Consider the following 23,326-nt stretch of genomic DNA (forward strand, 5'->3'; position numbering starts at 1 on the left):
AAATAACCCAGCCCTATAAAATGAATTTTAAACAGAAGACAAAGAAGGGCTTTGTGGCATACAAACTTGTGTATTTCAAAGATTTATTTTTCCAAATAATCACAAGTGACCGTAGTGTGTACATACAAGTGTAGTGACAAACATGTACAATACATTTTTTGGCCAGATATTGGCCCTATACAGATGTCACTATATCAGTGGATACAGACAGCAGGAAAAACATAACAGAGCTTGTAACCCCACATTCAGTGCCAGATGAACAGAAATGTAGGTCCTTAATTTAGCTGGAAGGCCTATTGCAAAGAAATGCTTAGATATGCAATCCCATTGCTGACTGACACATAAAAGAACTACAGGTTACTGAAATACAATTGAACCTGTAAAGTAGGACTTAACCCATGCTTTTCAACTATCCAAATTCCATTGCAGGGCACTGCCATCTTACTTCTTTTCTTTACCTCCATGTGATCTTAAACCATCTCGATTGTCCAAAATTACTGGAACATGCAAGGGAAGCCAGGATTGCTGGGTTTCCCTGGCAACCTCTGATGACCTGCACATGCAAAGCTCCATGCACAGCAGGTAAGAATGGTTATTGCAGAAAGCCATTGCCTTTTTGCAATAACCACCTGCCTGACCATGCATTTCACTGCTGGACTTTAAAAAAGTGGTTCCAGTTTATTAAAATAATAAATATATGTATGATATCAAAAAGTTCTACAAACAATAAATATATACATATATATATATATATATTTTTTTTTTTTTTTTCCGGTAAAGCATGAACATATGTGCCTCCAAAAAAATCTTTACATAAAATTACAAACATATGGCTTGTAGTGCAGAAAAAAAAACAGTAGATGGCAGCAGACTTCAGAAGATGATTGTATACATTGCCTGATTAGGTACAGGTTGACAATTGAAAATCTGGCCATCGGTGATCCGGATCCTTCTGTTTCCCGGCATGAATTTCAGATCGCATTTTCAATACAGGGACTGCAGTACACTGTTTGGCCACTAATGTTTTGCTGGCGCTGTCCTGCAGAAACAGCTGTTACGTCTTGCTTGCTTCACTAAATACATGCTGAGACGTCCCTGCTGCCTGCTCCCTGGAACTGTGCCAGATGTCCTGCATGACATCTGTGCTGCGTGAGGAAGGCTGCCTGTCTGTGGAGGTAAGTATAAAAAATCTGGAATTTTTCGAAAATCCGGCACCCATCAGGTCTGGAGGTTGCCAGATTTTTGATTGTCAACCTGTATAATGCTCTGCAAATACAAGGCACCGTGATGGAAACGAATGACAGAATTCTTGTTTATTTGGACTTGTTGATGCCATGCAAACAATCCAAAATTTATACACAAAATAAAAACTTTCATGTGGTGTTATTCTCAAAATTTGTGCTGTGAGTTACTCTAAGTACAGTCCCCCAGGATCTTTGTTCTGGGTTTTGGGATACAGGAGCGCCCTGATCAATTAGCCTGCCAAATCCAAGAATGGAAGTAAACTTGGAATTTTCCCAAGACCCGACCTTCTTCAGGGTTCCAGTTTACAAAATGACAGCAAGGATAGAATGTTGTGCATTTGGGACCCTGCAAATGTTCCTGCCTGATTTAAAACCACCGCTGCTGTAGAAGCCTCCATTGTGTAGGCAATCAAAATCACTGAGACTGCTGCTGGGAGCTGCCACCCTTATAAGTGATGTCCGCAAACTCAGATTTTTATTGCACCTCTGGATTTGGAGATACTGTCCCTCTTCATACCTCCCAACTGACCCTCTTCATACATCTTAACTGTCCCTCTACAAACTTTAAAACTGTCCCTCACCATATTTCTCAACTGTACCTCTTTATACCTCCTGACTGTCTGTTTTCATACCTCCAAACTGTACCTCTTCATACTTCCAAACTGTCCCTCTTCATATCTCCCAACTGTTCCTCTTCATACTTCCCAACTTTTCCTCTCCAAACCTCCCAACTGTACCACTTTATACCTCCTGACTGTCCCTCTTCATCCTTCCCAACTGCCCCTCTTCATACCTCCTAACTGTTCTTGATTCTTTCCAACTATTCCTGTTCATACTTCTCAACTGTCCCTCTTCATACCTTCCAACTGTCCCTCTCCATATCCCCCAACTGTTACTTTTTCACACCTTCCAACTGTCCCTCCTCATACCTCTCAACTGTCCCTCTCCATACCTCTCAACTGTTCCTCTTCACAATTCCCAACTGTCCCTCTCCATACTTCCAAACTGTACCTCTCCATACTTCCCAACTGTACCATTTTATGCCTCCTGACTGTCCCTCTTCATTTTTCCCCAACTACCCCTCTTCATACCTCTCAACTGTCCTTCTTGATTCCTTCCAACTGTCCCTCTCCATATCTCCCAACTGTCCCTTTTCATACCTTCCAACTGGCCCTCCTCATACCTCTCAACTGTCCCTCTCCATACTTCTCAACTGTACCTCTTCATACCTTCCAACTGTTCCTCTTCACAATTCCCAACTGTTCCTTTCCATACTTCAAAACTGTACCGCTTCATACCTTCCAAATGTCACTCTCCATACTTCCCAACTGTCCATCTTCATACCTTCAAGCTGTCCCTTTTTATACTTCCCAATTTTCCCTCTCAATACCTCCCAATTGTACCACTTTACACCTCCCAACTGTACCTATTTATACCTCCTAACTGTCCCTCTTCATCCTTCCCAACTGTCCCTTTTCATACCTCTCAACTGTCGGTCTTGATTTCTTCCAACTGTTCCTCTTCATACTTTCCAACTATCCCCCTTCATACCTTCCAACTGTCCTTCTTCATACCTTCCAACTGCCCCTCTTCATCCTTCCCAACTGTCCCTCTCTATACCTCCCAACTGTCGTTCCTTTCCATACTTCAAAACTGTACCTCTTCATACCTTCCAAATGTCACTCTCCATACTTCCCAACTGTCCCTCTTCATACCTTCCAGCTGTCACTTTTTATTCTTCCCACCTTTCCCTCTCAATACCTCCCAATTGTACCACTTTATACCTCCCAACTGTACCTATTTATACCTCCTAACTGTCCCTCTTCATCCTTCCCAACTGTCCCTTTTCAAACCTCTCAACTGTCGGGTTGATTCCTTCCAACTGTCCCTCTTCATACTTCCCAACTATCCCCCTTCATACCTTCCAACTGTCCTTCTTCATACCTTCCAACTGCCCTTCTTCATCCTTCCCAACTGTCCCTCTCTATACCTCCCAACTGTCACTCTTCATACCTCCCAACTGTACCTCTTCATACTTCACAACTGTCCATCTTTATACTTCAAAAACTATCCCACTCCATACCTCCCAACTTTCCCTCTTCATACCTCCCAATTGTTCCTCTCCATACCTCCGGACTGTCCTTCTCCATACTTCCCAACTGTCCCTTGTCATACTTCTCAACTGTGCCTCAGCATACCCCCCAACTTTCCCTCTTCATACTTCCCAACTGTCCCTCTTCATACCTCCTAATGGTCCCTCTTGATTTCTCCCAATTGCCCCTCTTCATACCTCCCAACTGTCCTTCTTTATACTTCCCAACTATACGGTCCCTCTCCATACTTCCCTGCTGTCCCTAGTCATACTTCCCAACTGTACCTCTTCATACTTCCCAACTGTCCCTCTTCATACCTTCCAACTATTCCTCTCCATACCTCTCAACTGTCTATATACATACTTAAAAAACTGTCCCGCTCCATACCTCCCAACTGTCCTTCAGCATACCTCCCAACTTTCCCTCTTCCTACCTCCCAACTATTTCTCTCTATACCTCCCGACTGTACTTTTCTATAATTCCCAACTGTCTCTCTTCATACTTCTCAACTGTCCCTCAGCATACCTCCTAACTTACCCTCTTCATACTTCCCAACTGTCCCTCTCCATACCTCCCAATGGCCCCTCTTCATACCTCCCAACTGTCCCTCTTCATACTTCCCAACTATCCCTCTTTATACCTCCCAACTGTCCCTCTTTGTACTTCCCAACTGTCCCTCTTTAGACCTCCAAATTGTCATTTATACTTCCGAATTGTCCCACTCCATACTTCCCAACTCTCTATCTCCATACTTCCCAACTGTCCCTCTTCATACCTCCCAACGGTCCCTCTCCATACTTTCCTGCTGTCCCTAGTCATACTTCGCAACTGTACCTCTTCATACTTCCCAACTATCCCTCTGCATACCTCCCAACTGTCCCTCTTTGTACTTCGCAACTGTCCCTCTTTATACCTCCCAATTGTCCTTCTTCATATCTCCCAACTGTCCCTCTTCATATTTCCCAATTGTCCCTCTCCATACCCCCCAACTGTCCCTCTTCATACTTCCCAACTATATTTATACTTCTTGATTGTCCTTCTTCAAACCTTCGAGCGGTCCCTCTCCATAGCTCCCAACTGTCCCTCTTCATACCTCCCAACTATGCTCTTCATGCATCCTGACTGTCCCTCTTTTTACCTCCTGACTGTCCCTCTTCATACCTCTAAACTGTCCCTCTCCATACCTACAAACTCTCCCTCTTTATCCTTCCCAACTGTCCCTCTTTATCATTCCCAACTCTCTCTTTTCATACCGTTCAAATGTCCCTCTTCATACGTCCCTACTGTACCTCTTCATCCTTCACAACTGTCCTTCTTCATACTTTTCAACTGGCTCTTTCCATAGCTTCCAATTGTACCTCTTTATACCTCCTGACTGTCCCTCTCCATACCTCCTGACTGTCCCTCTCCATACCTCCAAACTTTCCCTCTTCATAACTTCAAAAGGTCACTCTCCATACCTCTCAACTGTCCTTTGTCATACTTCCCAACAGTCCCTTTTTTACCTCCCAATTGTCCTCCTTCATACTTCCCAACTGTCCCTCCTCATACTTCCCAACTGTACCTCTTTATACCTCCTGACTCTCCCTCTCCATACCTCTTAACTGTCCCTCTTCATACTTCCCAACTCTCTCTATACCTTCTGAACTTGGAGGGAGTGTCCATCTTCATAAGTCCCAAATTTCGTTCTCCTTTGCTCTTTTACATCTTTCTGTCCCTCTTTTTTCTTTAGTTGTCCGTCTTTTTTGGGTGGACGTATACACTTCCATGAAAAATCCATCTTGTTATGTTTGTAGTCTGTTACTATAATAAGGTGGCTACAAATAAAAGCATTCTGAATGGAGCATGAATTGTAGCCACAGGCATCCAGGCTATGCAGCTCTCTGCAAAGAACATGTTTTTTTTGTGGACTAATCAAATTGATTGTTAAGAACAAGTGAAGGAATGCATGTGTCAATAAGAGATACAACAAATGTTTTTTTTAAATTTACTGGATGATGGGCAAAAATTCATAATGGGCCAAAGCCCTCGTCCCCTTTCTTACCACAACACACCTGGCCCCTGAATACTCGAACCTCCGCCCTTTAGGCCCCTATATCAATGTTGTGAACTCAAAATTCTCTTTGCGAATACGTCATATAGCGGGGGCAATACACACATGTGGAGCACACTACGCGGAGCACATGAAGAGCCCTGCACAACTGGTTGCTAGGCAGCTAATTCCCATCCATTGACCAACCGGAAGGGATACAGTAAGAGAAACAGGAAGTGGGTGGAGTATATACTGACAGAGCGGAGGGGAAGTGTCCGCCACCGCTTCGTCATCGCTGTGTGTCTGTATTGCTTTGACAGCAGTCGGGAGAGGGATCTCGTCAGGTCGGGGATATGCTGTGGTTTCAGGGCTCCATCCCAGAGGCCATAGCCTCGGCCAAGGAGAAGCGTTCCGTCTTCGTCGTCTTTGTGGGGGGTGAGTAGACAGAGCTGTGTAAAGGGGCTGTACAGCTGTTTGGGGGACTGCAAGTGTCAGCATAGCTTCCGGTGGCGGGTTTGCGGTAAGGTAAGCCTCAGGTGTTCTGTAACTGTAGTGCCCGAGGAGTGTTGTCACCTCTGTGCAGTGTAGGATGTGTCATGGGCTGGCTGGCCATTGTGAGAGGGGAAACACGGGTCAGCTTTGTGTAACTTTATAGCAGAAAGATAAGGAAAGCAGTGTCAGAGCAGAAATATTACAATGTACAGCTGGGTGGGCAGCTCCCACATACCATACAACGTGATACAAGCCAGCACACACCCAGAGCTATCATATCACTTGTCTGTCCTTCAGCCCATTGCCCTGTCACTTGTTGATTTCTAGCAGCTGCTGGCTTTATTTACATTCTTCTGCCCTTCCTGCAACATTACAGCTCACCCAGCAGCCGAAAGCAGAGGTACATTTCTATTGGTTACACAGTGAGCTTTATAAATATTGGAAGCCCTTTTATTATCTTTACTAACTATTTATTCTGATTTTATTTGTAGATGTGTAAAGTGCAGGTAACATATTTGTAAACACAGACTTTATTTGTTGATATCTTCAATGTAGAGGAGTAATACAAAGATGGTGGTAAAATGGGACCTAATAAAGTGGACATTTTTTACTTTATAAAAAAAGGTAAATAATAACTTTATAAAAGATAAAAAAATATTGCTTTTTTACAATTTTTTTGAAAGAAATTTTTATTTTAAGGGGAGACCCCTTCCTTTTCTGTCTGCGGCAGTAAAGACTAAATGGGAAGCCTTAGCCTACTGGGAAACATACGTCAAATTTCCCAAGAGGCTGCGGGCACTGAGTATGCACAGAAGGGGCTTTCTTCTATTGAAAAAATAAAAAAAAAATATGATCTCATGCATGCGCACTGAGATCGGCATTTTTTTTTTTTATATAACAATTTCCGGAAGAAACTTATCCAATCTTGCGTGCCTGCACAGTTTGAGATTTAGTGATGTAGGAGGCAGAACCAGGAAGAAGAAGATACCAGCACCTGCTATCCAGCCTGCATTGGGATGGTAAATGGAAGATGGCGCACGATCGACTAGACTAAGCTCATTGGGGGATCAACTGCCTTTCATCTGTAAAGGTAAGTCTTTTTTTTCGTGACAGTCCTGCTTTTTTGAAGTGGGCATTGGAAAGTATAGGAAAGGAAGGGAGGTGGGAGGGGGGTGGGGGCTAGAAAGCAGACAAATTTATGTGGGTGACTGGATTCTTACGGCACAACTGGGAACACAATCGATTTGTCATGTGTTAGCAACTTCTTCCCACCCAGTTTAAAAAAAAAATGGGGAGAACACTGATATATCATATTAAATAAAATAATAAAAGCTAAGAAACCCTATCCCCCCCCATCACTGTGTGTGTGTGTATATATATATATATATATATATATATATATATATATATATATATATAGTCACCAGTGCATGCAAACAGGATCTTGCAGATCCAATATATAGAAGGTACTTTACTGTAGAAAAGACAGGCAATGTCCCTTCTGCAATAAAAAGTAATCTTACCTGCCTAATCACAATTTTTTAAATGTTTTTACTCATCCCTGTTCCCTTGTGGGTGTTGACATTTCCTTTTCTTCCTGGTTTCAATCTTCAGCCATTTTGATAGGCTGAGCTGGGCTGGGATGACATAAATAACTGCGCAGGGGTTCATTCAGTTACAACAACTGCAGGGGAAGCCAGGATTCTCCAGGTATTTCGGCTTTCTACACTGAGCTGTGCATCAGCCATTTTGACAGCTGAAGAGAGCAATCAGGCAGGTTAAATAAGATATATTTATTATATGTGTGTGAATCAGTTATATATACTAGCAGTGAATATCCGACATAATACAAATATACCTAATGCATATTAGGATACAGGTAACAAGTAGAACATTTTACAGATCAAAAAAACACATAGTATATACAATATGTATACAGGAAAGGTTCAGACATCCTTTATTGCTTACCATTCAACAGAATTCCTGCTGGAAAAAAAAGGAAAAAGCAACATTGGATATTACTGTATATTTATAGTACACAAAAACAAAAGGTCCCCAAATCTGTGCTTCAGTGTTATGGTCTAGGGTTGGTCAGGTCAAGGTTCAGAAATGTTCAAAAATGAGGGGTCAGCTGAATCCCTGAATATACTGAATGACCAGGTTTTTCTATTGATGGAATTTTTCCCCCCCTGATGGCTCAGACAAATTCCAAGATACCAATGTCCAGATTCATCAGGGTCAGATGGTGAAAGGGGTTCAGGGAGCATCATTAAAACATCATTGTCACACATGGATTGGGCACCACAGAGTCCAGACCTGAATCCTATTGAAAATCTTTGGAATGAGTTGGAGAAGACTTTACACAGCGATCCAACTCTCCCATGATCAGTAAAAGATCTTGGAGGGAAATGAATGGATGAAAATAAATGTTGTGGCATTGTGTGAGAAAAGCTGGAAATTACTTGGATCCTCCATCTTTTTTATTAGTAAAGCATGGTTAGTATCTCCCCTCAGTTTTACAAAGCAACATATGAACACACAAATTCCTCAAGTAACGTGACAAGTTTTTGTTGTTGGCTGTTCTTCCCACACTCCAGCGGTTACCTTGTTAGGGGCCCATTTATTTCCCATCTATCTGACTGCTGTAAAATGCTGTAAGCCAGTCAATATATACTGGATAATATTGCAAATAAAAATATGGTGGTATTGACCAATGTGGTTCTATTGTCTTTCCCAGGTTTATCTCTTGGCACAGTACTGGATGGTTTACAGAGAAATGTTCAATTGTGTTTGTTTGTTTTTTTACTTTTATTAATATTTTTTTTAAACTCCGTATAAAACTGTATATAATAATGGTCCTTTGTCATCTGCATGTCTTTTGGTTGCATTGTGTGTACTAAAGCACAAGGTCTATATTCATTCACCTATTCCCTATAGACCTGTGGCTCAGAGATGTGTTATACCCTATTATCAGTTTTCCCAGGACTCGCGTAGATAGTACATTGCAGGCACTCATCATATCATCTACTTACAGGGGATGATGAACAGTCTGTGCAGATGGATGAGAGCTGGGGAAATGAAGGCGTGGAGCAAGCAGCCTCTGAAGGATTTGTTGCTATCAAACTTGACAGTAAAAGGTTTGTTAGCAAGTTATTTACTACTTTGTCATCTTCCTTGGATCACCGTCACGGAGGTTAAAGCTCTCCAAGGCTGGACAGGATACATTTTTGTCAGTGAAGCTGGGTGATCCAGTAAACCTGGAATGGATTTCTTGGGCCAGATTCATTCCAGGTTTGCTGGATCACCCAGCTTCACTGATGAAAGTGTATCCTGTCCAGCCTTGGAGAGCTTTAATAAATCAGGCCCATTGTTTCAAAAGTTGTGTGTCCAGATGCAGCTTTGCAAACCTAAATCATGCTGCTGTGTTCTTTTAACCTCCCTAGCAGTAATCCTTAGTGTGGCTCTGGGTAAATTTCATTACAAAAAGCGGTAACTCCAAGCCACACTTGGGGTGGAATTGAGGGCTTACCTGGTCCCTGCGAGGCCACAGCGTCCTCCAGCGATGGTGGGCACCTGTGTCCCCTTGGTGATGGCCGGCATCTTCATCCCGGCGTGTGAACGTTGGAGATGCTAGGCCATGAGAGGCAGATGTCGGCCGGGCTTGCGACACGTGTAGTACTATTTTTAAATGTCAAATGTACCGCTTTGACGTTTAAAAATACTCAAATATTCATACCACCAGGGAGGTTAAAGAGATCAGACTTATTTCTGGCAATCCTTCCAAACAATCCATACTTTTTCAGGCTTTTTCTTATTGTACTGTCATGAATGTTATTATTCTGAGGCCTGTAGAGTCTGAGATGTTGCTCTTGGGTTTTTATGAACATTGCATGGTCTAACCTAAGGGTGCATTTGTTAGAACATTCACTGTCTTGAATGTTTTCCACCTGTGAATACTCTTTATCACAGTAGAATGATAGAGTTCATATTGTTTTGAAATGGCCTTATAACTCGCCACAGATAGAAGGGCAGCAACAATTTATCAGCAGTGATGTATTTCCTCCTTGGGATTGTGGTAACACACACCTTAATGCTCCAGACTAGCAAATTGCCCAAACTTTGCATTTTTGGAAGCAGTCTCACTTGTTGATCAAATAATCAAGTGAATTTATTAGTAGCACCTTCTGTGTTTACCTTCCTAAGTGACAATGGTGTGCATTAGTTTACACACACCGTTTTTGCAATTTGGCTTAAATCTTACTTGAATAATTGACACAGTCTTATATATAATGTGATGTTTATCTAAGGTTGCATTAACCTAATCTTATGACCTACTAGGGACCAGAATATTTTTATATCATGATTTGCAAAACCTTGGACTTAAAAGAGGATTTGGTGTCATTTTCTCATTCTTGTGGGTTCTACTTAACACATTGACCCATCTGTGTTTTTTACATGCACCTGAAATGGACATAGTGGTTCTTTATATATTAAGGACAGGTATTCCTGCAAACTTTTTGATAAATAAATTCTTTTCTGTCTTGTCTACAACTTTTAGGGTTGCAGAAGTATATCAATTTAAGCTATATCACTGTATTATAAATGACGGTAGCATTTAATGCATATTTGCTTATACCCAGTATTGTGTAATCAGTGGCTGCCAAGCCTGGCTGGTTTGCTGCAGCTGGTAATTCCTAATAACCTGCTGGGAGATGAACCCATTGTTGAGTTAAATGAGCAACATCCCACTTATTTGGTAGATGTCAGGGGGCAGGAGCTGAAACAATTAGCTCATGGGCTACCTGATATTCTACTTAGTGCTTCATAAGTGCACCTATAAACGATCACTGATAAAACAATACTTCTGCAGTTGCTGCATGGGGATGGTCTGAATCTCAGACAGAGAATTTCTTTCCACATCTGCTAAAGAATCTTTCCCCAAAACTTGTCAGCAGGTCATAACAGTGATTTTAAATTATTTAGAAAAAAATTGTGTTTGTTGCTTGAGCATCGAATGCTTGAATAAGTGAACACTATTTCATTTGGAATTTTAGAGATGTGTGTTCATGTAAATTTGAATCGTCAACAATCCAACTTGATCTCATCTGAATGTTATGCAAACTTTTTTTATTTTAACCCTTCATGCATAGCTGTGTACTATTGAAAGGGAAAGCTCTCCTAAAGTAAAATACTATGAAACTAGGAAATTGCTATTTCCTCAGATGGTTCCGCTGTAAAAATAATGTCATATTGATGCCTAATAATGCCTTATCACTTTTAAATCAGATAAGTATTTCTTTCACAGTATAAATTCTGCAATGAATATTGCTGCATTCCGATGCTTTAAGTTAGTAGTGGTCAGCCCGAGGACTAACAACTGTTGAACTTTTGTCAAGGCATGCTAGAAGGTAATAACTGGACAACCAGGCATTGCCTAACCCTGGTATAAGCTGTGCTTGTAACAAGACAACCATCTTTTCTCCTTCTTAATAAACCAATACATCATGTTTTTTTTCCAGTTGCAGCATGTGCCCTTAATTTTAGGAGACCCTGCTGCCACCTGCTAAACTATAAAAGACAGACAGACAGACCGAGAATCTGTGTTAGCAGTGAAAATGGTCTGCTTTTGCTAAAGAAAATGTCAAATCTTCAGATTGCTTTGAATCAACTGCAGAACTCAACAGTGCAGTTATACAGCATTGAGTATTTCTTGTGGCATCCCGGTAACTTAAAGGTTCCAAAAAATTCTGTTTCTGGTTGGTGAGGACCTAGTTGGTCACAACATCCTCTGCCTTTAATCTCAATCACTGTCCCAGAATGAATATACAGCTTAGGTCTTTAACTCATTGTCATACGATTTGCATTTTGCTGTAGAGTTGTGTTTCAGATGTGACTGAAACCAAGACATCAGTTTTATATCCAGGCAAATGGCTTCTTTTAGAATGATAGCAATGGCAGCTTACATACTCTCCCAATGCAGGGCTTTATAATGGTTATTCAGTAGTGCTATATTTTCTGAATGTTTAAGCTCAAAATAAAATTTTTGTCATTTTTATTTATTAAATTGGTAATCTGTTTTTTTTCCCACAGTGAAACCTGTCTCCAGTTCTCCCAGATCTGTATCCTTTTACAGGGTTTTTTATGTTGATGCAACTGTTGATGGGACAACTTTAAATGTAATGTAAAATCCAGATGCTCCTCCTTGGTAACTATGGCATCACAGCATATTCTGAACACCTCAAGAAATCTTGTTTTCTGTTCATGTAATAGGCTCACTTTTCACATCAGCTTTTTTCCCCATTACATTACTGGGGTTGATTGTTCAGACCCCTACAACCTAAAGCAAAGTGAGTGTCTACAGAACAGAGACCGGTTAGAATCTTCTGCCAGGGCCGAGGTGAGCATCTACATGCACAGTATCTGCAAAGCGGATCTATTGTCTGTTCTGCAGAGTAGAGGAAAAAGATATAGAATGTAACTGAACATTAACAGTACAAAAATTCACTTTAAGAAACCTTAGGACATTTTCAAAGCATGCTCGGCAAAGGAGGAGATGGTGAGCATTCTGGCGGATTAATTGTTCACTTCAAAAAAGTCTCCAGACTGGGGTTAGAGAAATAATGTTGATGACAATTTGGAGAAGAGGGCTAGAATTGGCATAGACTGCAGCCAGTGGAGGAGGTCATCTGCTAATCTCAAGTAAGAAAAATTGGGCATCCACGGGTTGAGGCAGTGGGTGTTCAGGAAATAATTATGTGATCTTGAGGTTTATCTATTAAGTTTGACCAGCTCCTAAAAAATAGTATTGCCTAACCCTGAATCATGAGGTAAATAAGGAATGAAAGAAAGAACAAAAGAGGGCTTTTGGAAAAGGGATAGTCTTATATTGAATGATAAAATTCTCATACAACAAACAAAATACGGTAATCTTGTAGGCCACAATATATACAGCTTGTGGTTTACACAAAGTATTGGTAATAGTTCAAGCCCCATAGGGTACTATACATTAGTCATCTATCAATGTATGCACATAAATACCATATAATTTTGACTTGCGGATTTGAATATGTTCGTATTAACCGTGGTACCCGATGCGTTTCGCCCTTTTAGGCTTCCTCAGAGATAGCGGTACCTCAACGACAGTTTTTACACAGTGGTTTTTACACAGTTATACAAGTGGTTACATAATCTAGGTTTTCAAACATATAAACAAATATCAAAATTGATATATACTGTAACAATTTTGCTAATAAATATAGTAATTGAAGTTGTTAAGTGTGTATGGCATAAATGTAAGTAATAAACATTCAATCAGTTCAAATACTTATTGTCATACAGAGTGTCATGAGTTAAGGTAGGGAGTATTTCAAAGCAAAAGGAATGCACCTGTTCAATATTTATTATATATGCATGCTTTTGTTTATTTATAGTACTATATGTCTTGATTCATTTTTAAAATGATGTATAAAACATGTTTATACTTTTAACTTAACTATTATGTTTTTTTAGTCCCTCTTTGTTCATGCTCTTTGAAGTCAACACAAGAGGCCAGTAAGTGCTCTGTTGGATGCATGTATGTGCTCTGATAGGAGAAGCAATCACAGTTGATGATTTATAGGTTATGCTGCCTTTTATTTGTCCCTTCTCAGTCAATAGGGTGAAATGGCTTTATTCCTAAATTCTAACAGAGAAAGAAGTGTCACATTCTTAGCAGTTGTTCAGTCTAGCGTGGTAATAACATGAACTCTTCTGAACAGAATTGAAAATTCTTTGGCGGGGAAGACAGTTTACATATGTGTATTTAGCTGCTTGTTGGAATAAAGCTTTATTTTAAAAGGTTTTCCTGAACTTAGATCGAATTTTTTGCATTTCTAACAAATTACTGGTTTGGGAAGTCCAAGTAAATACATTCAATGCAGAAGCTCCTCATTAACATATTGGACAGAAAGTGGGTATTTTATTTCCAAATATAAAGGTTACTGTATACCTATGGAACCAACATTTTGGAACACAAAATGCTTATACATTTGTACCTATTTTGCTATCCTGTCACTTGAAAAACATTGGCAAATGTAGGACTGTTATGGCATCAAAAAAGTATTTGTACTTACAGTGTCATTACATTTCACCTTGTGAATTCTCCTTGACAAGCCTTTTTGTAGATCCTGTGGTGTGTGTTCCTTCCAGCTTCTTCATTGGGGACAATGGAATCCCATTGGAGGTCATTGCTGGTAGTATCTCAGCAGAAGAGCTCATAGGAAAGATCACCAAAGTTAAACAGGTGCTGGTTGTATATTTGTTCTATACTTAGTTGTTGGGCAGCCAAGAATCTGTGCCAAGGCAACAAAGCCTTTTGTTCTCTATCACAGATTGCATGAAGTTTATTTATAACTTTGATACCGCTGTTTCCTTTGTTAACCTGATCTTTACCATATAGACCCCAGATTGGATCGTGTGTTAAAATGCAAGCTCTGTCTATTTACTTTGCCTCTTTGTACCCACCGATACCCTTTGCAATAATTTGCAAATACTATCTTTGCTTTCCTAAGCAATATCTTGTACCTTCCTGTCCATGGCTAAAGATTGAGCACAATGGCAAACTAATAGAAAGTTAGGTTAACACAGTCACAATGCAATACAATACATTGTATTCTGGTTACACTGTGCTAGGAGTAACAACAAGTAAAGACTTGGTTGTTTTAGGCAACTTTCTGTACTGCTTTTTTTATGTACTTTGCCACCAAGGTTTACAGGTGTTTCCTAATTTGGGATTATTGCATAATAAAATCATATTTAACACAGTTGCCAGTACGTATTTATACATTATGTCATCATGATAATGGATTTATATGTAATGCTAGCAAAAGTTAATAACGCTTCCAGAGTTTAGATTGCCACTGCAATTTCGACCTGGAGCTTGACTTTTAATCTTTTTAGTTCTTAATGAAAACAAATGTTTGAGTCCTAGTCTTTAGATGTTGTGGCTAACTTTGTTTTCTTTTTTTTCTTAAATATCACCTGTTGATCCTGTTATTAACACACTTCCTGCTCTAGGATGACAATGTTTACTCAATGTATTTTATGGAAGAGCAAGGTTGTCACCCTAGCCTGGGCTAGATTTGGACCTAACACAGATTAGGATTCAAGTGCAGACTTTTTTGTTTTCACTTTTGCAGGTCAAAAAATGCAGCATTTTTAAAGAAACAAAATGTAGATAAATGTGCTTGTATTGTATTATACATTTTTTTTTTTTTTTTGCTGATTTATCTGGCAGCGATAGTCCTGTCCCAGGTTCTTTTTGCTGATGTTTTTCCATTTCTGTTTAGATGCACAAAGGAGATGATGATGAGTTACCTACAAATCCACATCTGTCCACTAGCCCTCCCGTGACCTGCTCTGATGAATCCTGCCCCATACCGCAGTGCCCTTCAGAAGATTTACAGCCACCATCATTGGAGACTCCTGGAGATTCTCCATCATCTTCCTCAGGTCAGGATCTAAATGCAACTTAAAGCGGAACTAAAGTAAGACAAAAAAGAATCACACTTGTCCCAGTATCCGTCTTTGCCAGTCGCTGCCATCTTCTTCAGACTTCTTCTGGGTTCTTGTTCACACGTCAAGTAGATGGAGGAAAAAATGCCAATCCCACTGTGCATGCGCGAGATCGGCATTTTTTTCCTCCCATTAAAGAAAAGGATCGTTCTGCGCATGCCTTAGTTTGAGCATGCAAAAAAGGAGCAGCCAGAGCCTCCTGGGATGTGTGATGTAGGTATCCTGTGTTGGCGATCAAGACAGAAGGGTGTTGCATCTAAAAATAAAAATAAAATACATTTTTTTTTTTTTTTTTTAGAAAAACGGGTTGTCTGCCTTCTATGCCAAGTAAAAATTTTGAGATTAGGTCTGGTTTATTAAAGGAAACTTTTGGAATCTGAAATTTGTTTATATTAAATTGAGCCATGTTCTCTCTGATATCTCTGTAGTCCAAGATGAGAATTCACCCACAGAACAAGTGAAGGAACTTAAAGAAGATGGAAATGATGATGTGTCAGACTCTCAAACTGGAGGAGAAAGACCAGAAAAACTGGAGAGGTCAGCACCATGCTGTAATGTACAGTGCTGCGTATTATGTTGGTGCTATATGATTGCTGTTTATTTATAATAATAATACTTATATATGTTGTTTAGTTGAGGTAGGATAATATTATGTATTTTTGAGGATTTCTTTTTAAAACAGTAAGAGGAAATATCCCCAAAATGCCCCCTCCTAGTTGCCACCATAACAGATGTCCTCATTTTATTACTTCCTTTGCCTTCCAGTGCCAACCATAATTTTTGGAATTCCCTTTATTTTCTGTACTGAAGGCAATGGTCACTAAGACAAGCTGTCCTCAACATAGACATAAAAACCTTATTCTGTTTTTTTTTACACCTGTTTACATTTTCCTAAATTAAAAAAAAAAACACTTTATTGTGGAATGCCAAAAATATTTGCATTGTATAGAGTGATGAAGGGTTAGATTCTGTCAAGAATTTCCTTAAGTTTTTTCAATGTCCTTTACCTCCTGTTATTGAATGTTAAAAGAAGCCATAAAGCTGGATTTATTGTGCACCTTGTTGGATGGTGCTAGGGAAGGTAAGAAGAACTGCATAGGGTATATATATAATTTTCCTAAGTTGCTAAAAAATACAGCAATGTGTCAGTCTCAAGGTGCATGGACAAAACTTAGTTTAGCTGATATTGATCTGGTTCCACACTTCCTGTTCTAGGATGACAGTGCTTACTCAATGTAACGATAGGGTTTGTCATAAGTGCCAATGTTTAAGCAGCTACAACATCTCCTGGACTGACAACACTACAGTAATCTCACTGCAAAAAAAGAGTTTTAAAAAGAAATGTCACTTTACCAAAGAAGACTCCTATCCAATTGTTTCACTGGTTTATGCAGCCTACATCACATTTTATTCTATAGTTGGACTATATTTCTATCATAACAAATAGAAATATTAGAGCAGGAGTTGTCCAGCCTTATTTTTTTTTACAAATATATTGTTTGATTCTGATGAATGATAACCTAAACATCATTAAAACATTTCCTTTTACTTCTAGGGTAATGCAGACTTTAGAAAAAAAGCAAGAGCAGAAAAAGAAAGATGAACAGGAGGTAATAAATGGCTTAATATAATTGGTGAATATTGGGACCAGTTCATTAGGGCTTGGTAGACCACTAGAAAGTATACCCAGACTGTTTGGGATGAGACGTCCAAACCAATTCAAACCACAAAACTGTTTTGCATGGCAGAATTCACTGGTATTCTCTGGGTAGTTTAGGACTTTCCATACATGACAGTGTTAAAGCAAAAGCAGCTTGAAACAGACTAATGGCAGTCTGAAAGGAAGTCTACTGTAGGTCAGCTGCTCCTGTCACTAATTTCAGAAGTGTCTTGCACTTGTGCCAGATGCAAGTGTCATAGACATTGATCATGACTTGAAAGCAGGCCTCATTTGTCAATTGACACTAGGCCTTTCCAAACCGATGTTGATGCGTATGAGAAGTGGTTGCTCTTCTGCATCACCCTTTATGGCAATACCTCTGCATAGTAGATCTGCTGCCCATAGGGTACTCTAATCTTTCAGGTATCTTTAGATTGAACAGCTCCTTTTTACTTTAAACAAAACACAGTTAAGCCACTGTTGGTGCCTGTGTGCACAATATGTTGTTCCAAGTGACATTATGACATGTATGTCAAACTGATGAAGTTGCGGTAGGTGGTAATCCTTCTTTTCACATGACTGATGGTGTAAATTGTCAAGTCAGGGAAAGTAGAGATGTTAAACAGCATTACATATGCAAGACTAATAGTGTCAATAGCTCCCACCCCTCTTTATTGATAATAATAATTGATATCAACAGGACACATTCATTAGTAAATAGATTAAGGTGACTGGGTTACTTAAGTGATCAGCAATGGAAGGGAAGCTGTGCAGCATTTTTTTTTTTAAGTTAGGTTTTACAGTATGTAATATTACATCTTACTATCTGCCAGTAGGATTTACCATGACTTTAAATTATGTTCCTAAGTTTTAGTGTCTTGTTATTGGTGCTGCCAGTGGGACTTAAACAGTGCAGATTTGTTGTTTAAAGTACAAAGCCACAAAACTAAATTTTCATTTATCATGCAGAATGAAATTAAACGAGAAATGGAGAGAAGAAAGTTGGGTAAGGAGATGCTGGGATATAAGAGGAAACAGGAGGATGAACAGGCCAGGCGGGCACTAGAAGAAAGGAATAAGGAGAAGGCAGAGGAGAAAGCTGCTAGGGAACGCATCCGACAACAGATTGCCCAGGTGAGTGTTTCTTATATGTACCCATTGCCTAGATTTTACCTACAATAGCAGCAAAAATGACATATGTCAAAAATGTTAATGTAATCTATTTATTTTTTATTTTAATTAAAATATAGCAATCAAGGGTCTCCTTTGTAGAGCAGTTTTATGGCTGTACTGCAGGTATCAAGCTGCTAAAAAAAAACAAAACACTCGTTTATAAAGCACAGGACATTACAAATCTGCTTTGAGCTTTGGTGGACTTTGAAGCCAGAGAGTATAATAAAAATGAATTGGAGTTATTTAAAAAAAAAAAAAAGAATGGGCATGTGGTCATGTGATCATGTAATTGGGCTGGGCAGTTAAAAAATGGAAAGGCCATGATGAGGATAGCACAACAGTACTTGACTAAGAGCAATTTTCAGTAGCTGTTGTTAGTTATAAACAGCCGCCTGAATCTTATTACTTGACTATGTGCTATATTCTGCTAAAAGAGTTGTTATTATGTTTTTTTATGGCTTTGGAGTTAAATATGTATTTCCAATTTCAAAGGATCGTGCCGACCGTGCAGCTCGCTATGCAAAGAATAAAGAAGAACAAGACGCAATAAGAGCTGCAGAACTACAAGCAAGGCAGGCAGAGATGGAAGCCAGGAGAGATGCAGCACAGAAAGAAAAGAGGTAAGCCATTCTTCTGCTACCTGTTATGTATGTAGCAATACTTTATAGTACAGCATTCTGGGTATACGGGGCTTAGAGTTCTATGTCTTAAGAACGCGTTCTATCTCAAGACAAAAGCAGGATTTGTACCAAAATGTACTTGTGCTAAACATACTGTAATCTTTTCCCAGGACCATTGCCAGGATACAATTTAGACTTCCTGATGGTTCTTCATTCACAAATCAGTTCCCCTCAGAAGCCCCACTGGAAGAGGCACGACAGTTTGCTGCACGGGTTTGTATCTATTCCTAATTATTATTACTGCAGAATGAGCCCATTAAGTTTTATTTCTTGGTTCTGATTGATTTAGGTAGGCAGATTCCTTCTCTCTGTGCTGTGGCAGCCTTGAAACCACAGACTGCTTTAACCAAGCCTTGTCCAGTCTTGGCTATTCCCGGCACTGTGAACATTGGAAAACTCACTATATCTGTGGCAATTTTCTTTTGTGTACATGGCAGCAAGAAATTGCTTCAGCATTTCTAAAGCAGATTGAAAATAAAGCCAGCTGAATAATGATCCATGTTGTATCTTTTTGGTACCACCAAATAGCAGCATACATTCTCTGAATAGAATTTAAAATACAGTTGAGATCATTGATACAGTTGAGATCATGATGTATCAACATTTAGCTAGCAATTTAGGTACAACTTGCATTGCATTTCAGCTTGATTTAACATCAGTTTCTTGTGGAATAAATAAAATAATCAACGGCCTAATTTATTAGAGCTAAACTCCTGGGAAAATTCAAAACTACCATTTCAGTCGGGGCTTCTCAATCACTGCAAAGGTTAGTTTGCTTTTTTTTGTCTAGGGTACTTTTCAAATGTAGGTGGTCTTACCTTATCCCTCCTTTTCTTTGTGACTGGTCCCCAAAAGCTACATTTCTTTTAACACTTGATCAGGTGCAGACAAATCACAAACTTGCAGAACCAACAGTACTGCATTGTAGGATGCTGTGGTCCTGCTCACAACCCAGGTTTTGTAGGGGAGAGAATGTAGGCTACCGAAAGGGCAAGTAACATTTTTTTAATTTTTTTTTTTTTGGTCAAATAACAAACATTTAATCTTTGCAATGTAGTGGTGGGTTCCCACTGCAATTGGTTAACAACTAGTAATCTACCATCTTTTTGGATTGAGATACTTTAAGGGCTGATTCACACAGTGAAATTAGTCTACAAGATAAGTGTAATACTGGAGTTTTCAACTAGAAACATTTGACTGTAGGTTCTGCCAAGTCAGCTGTTTATACTGGTCTTATTGGCTGTTTTAAATGTCTAAGTATTCTTTCTACACTACGCTTACAGACTGTTGGAAGCACCTATGGTAATTTCTCACTAGCCACCATGTTTCCCCGGAGAGAATTTACCAAGGAAGATTATGGGAAATCTCTGCTGTCATTGGAACTTGCACCCAGCGCCTCTATAGTCCTGTTACCAGTAAGTCTCCACCAAATTGTGTCCAAAGGATAATTCTACTTTCAGAGGGTGCTTGTGTACAACTTGTTGTTATTATATATATATATATATATATATATATGTGTCACTTTGTTACTGATTATGATGATAAAATAAAGGGTTGATAAACCAAGGAGCAGGAAACTGAAAGTTGGTTAATATTGGTTATTTGCTGGTTAACATAATATGAATTTTTACCCCCTCACTGATTGTTATCTTTTTCTTTTACAGGCTGGTAGGCCAGCTCATGCTGTAGTACAATCATCAGATGGTGGTGTCTGGGGGATTTTAGGAACACTGTTATACCCCCTTCTTGCAGTATGGCGGTTTATCAGCAATTTTCTGTTTAGTAGCCCACCTCCAGCCCAGCACTCAGACAGAACAGCTCATCCACAGCAGGAGAGCACAAATCCATCGTCATCCAACAGCTCAGAGCCAAAGAGGTAAGTAAAGAATCCTGGACCTCTGCAGAGAGGCCACTGCTTGCACATAGAGAACAAGCAGTATGTTGACATATGTACAACTTATGTAAGTAGTTTTTTAAGTAGTTTTATGCACCTGCTATTTGAGTAACTGGATAAAACTAAAAGTTTTAGACAGAGTTGAAAGTTGAGTTGTAGAGGATAGAACTTTCTTTAACTTTGTATGTCTTTTTGTGTCCTTTTTTTTTAGGGGGGGGATATATTCATTTACTTTTGTATGTCAGGTATAGGAGAAAATATGACGTGAGGGAACATCTCCCCACTTTTTGTGTGCTTTTAGGATTTTTTGACAAAAAAGAAAAGTCAGCCCAAATCATCCTACTGACTATACCCCCATATTTTCCGTTCCTATAGGTCATATTTAGATTGATAACATCAAAACTTTACAACCTGCAATACAGATTAGATCCTGAGAGTATAGTACATATTGATTTGTACCACAACGGTATACAAAAAGGAGAAGAGAATAAAGGAAGCAAATTAACTTTTTTTTTTTTTTTTTTTTTGCATCCTAAACAAATGCTCCAAATAAAACATACAGAGCTATGTTAAATGTGCAGAGATTCTCTGCTAAATAATCCTACTGACCAGACCTGCAAATCCACAAATCCAGTCCCGCCATAGAGAAAGTAAAATATAAAAATGTTTCTGCATAATATCTTTAAACCTGTTAACATTTTGTGAAGGGGAGGAAGGTCATGACAGAACATTTAGCTGAAAGCTCCAATTTTACAAATAATTCCTTATAATTGTGACTGCAAGGTAAAAACGGATGTTTTGATGAAGGCAGCACATATTTGACACACTCTGAAGTTAAAATTAGGACTGCATAAACTTTAAAGCCAATATGAACAGCATGTGAGCTGTCCTGACAACTACAAGCTGATGAGAACAGCTACCCCGTTTACCCAATATAGGTTCACGAAATATTACATAAATTACCAGAGTCAGAAAACTCCTCACTATGCTCACAGCTGTGTGTTTACATTTGAACAACCCTAGTCAAATTTTATCCACAAATGAATCTTTTTAAATACATTTAGGTATGTTCTGCTTTTTTTCCAATCCAACCATAATGTTTTTAAGATTTGCACTACCACGCATGCATATTTATGTCTAGGCATCCTATGTTCATGGGTACATTTTACAAAGAGAATAATTGCTGTTGTGTGTAGCAACCACATCTATATCTCTGGGTTACTAGTACTAACTGGAAACTTAGTTGAGCATATTCATACTGCTCCAGGTATTTAAAAAAAAAAAAAAAAAAAAAAAAGGTTACAAAAAGATGATAGGTTTTAATTTTTTTTTTTTTTTTTGTTTCACAGGGAAACTGTTCGAAAAAAAAAAAAAAAAAAAGGTTACAAAAAGATGATAGGTTTTAATTTTTTTTTTTTTTTTGTTTCACAGGGAAACTGTTCGAAAAAGAATACTTGACAAACGAACTGATGAATTCAAAAAAGAAGGCAAAATCTACAGATTAAGAACGCAAGATGATGAAGATGAAAACAACACCTGGAATGGAAATTCAACCCAACAGATGTAATAAAGAGTAATAGTAAATGTTTATTTAGACTCTCATTTGAGCCAATTTGCTGCGACTGGGGTCCTCTATTTTAATCACTGTCCTATGGCTATTTAATACATAGCGATATGCATGAATTAGGATCCTTTAACTCTTTTTTAATTAAGGTTTGATTCTTACAGATGCCGCTCACTATAATATACGCTTCTATGATAAAGTTTTTTTGGGGGTTTTTTTGTTGTATTTTGGATACACGCCACAGGACTTTTCTCTGAGCCTTTATATTCAGCACACACAGTCAGCATTGCATTTTTGCAAGAGTAATGTGTTAATAATGATCAACTCTACATAACTTATTTATATTGATCAGTTTTCTTTATCACTTCTGCAAGACCTCAGTCATTTCTCATAGATTTATTTCAATGGTTTTCAAATGTTGCCAATAATAATAAAAAAATGTTTTTCAACAAAATGTGACTTGGCGTTGGTTATCAAAAACCTTGGTTACCTTTGTTTTACCTGTGTTTTTTACCTTGTTAAATCTGAATTCAGATTAATTTTTATTCACATTTTATACACATTTCTCTTCAGTTTTCAGGTTAAAACTCCCATAAAAATTATCAGAGCTACAGCTCCTCCTGCATTAGCATGGTAGTAGGGTGTAATGCCTTTTATTACTTAACAATCATGTAATAAAACAAATAATGGTTTCCATAAAAGAAACTGACCGTATAAATTATAATGACCCTTGAAATGATCTGCTGACTTTGGTATGTAGCTAGCACTCAGCATTGCAACACTCAAGGTCCCAGATTCGAAAGGCCCAGGGCACTATCTGCATGAAATATGTATGTTCTTCCCTGTCAAAACATACTAATAAGTAATTGGTCTCTCCCTCTAGAACTTAAAGCACTTGTAAGGGACAGTTAGTGACATGACCTATAGACTTTGCAAAGGGCT

The 23,326-nt window shown here is 38.9% G+C and overlaps 1 protein-coding gene across 1 annotated transcript; it reads left to right on the forward strand.

Annotated features, from left to right (window-relative positions):
* Nucleotides 1-5,612: 5,612 nt before the first annotated feature.
* Nucleotides 5,613-22,838, forward strand: UBXN4 (UBX domain protein 4). Its single transcript, XM_072418108.1, has 13 exons — nucleotides 5,613-5,804; nucleotides 8,896-8,998; nucleotides 11,952-11,980; nucleotides 14,024-14,142; nucleotides 15,188-15,350; nucleotides 15,842-15,950; nucleotides 16,969-17,023; nucleotides 18,043-18,207; nucleotides 18,739-18,866; nucleotides 19,037-19,139; nucleotides 20,210-20,341; nucleotides 20,591-20,802; nucleotides 22,252-22,838. Exons 1-13 carry the CDS (start codon nucleotides 5,723-5,725, stop codon nucleotides 22,385-22,387), a joined length of 1,536 nt encoding a protein of 511 aa, XP_072274209.1. The 5' UTR covers nucleotides 5,613-5,722; the 3' UTR covers nucleotides 22,388-22,838.
* Nucleotides 22,839-23,326: the final 488 nt, after the last annotated feature.

Source organism: Pyxicephalus adspersus, chromosome 7 (assembly GCF_032062135.1).
Source record: "Pyxicephalus adspersus chromosome 7, UCB_Pads_2.0, whole genome shotgun sequence".
Lineage (NCBI taxonomy): Eukaryota > Metazoa > Chordata > Amphibia > Anura > Pyxicephalidae > Pyxicephalus > Pyxicephalus adspersus.

Bases quoted from the DNA above. Each gene is read 5' to 3' on its own strand.
- UBXN4 (XM_072418108.1), top strand. From the start codon at position 5,723: ATGCTGTGGTTTCAGGGCTCCATCCCAGAGGCCATAGCCTCGGCCAAG. The intron at 11,981-14,023 runs GTATCCTTTTAC...GCCTTTTTGTAG, and splicing joins TCTCCAGTTCTCCCAGATCT to ATCCTGTGGTGTGTGTTCCT. The intron at 14,143-15,187 runs GTGCTGGTTGTA...ATTTCTGTTTAG, and splicing joins AGATCACCAAAGTTAAACAG to ATGCACAAAGGAGATGATGA.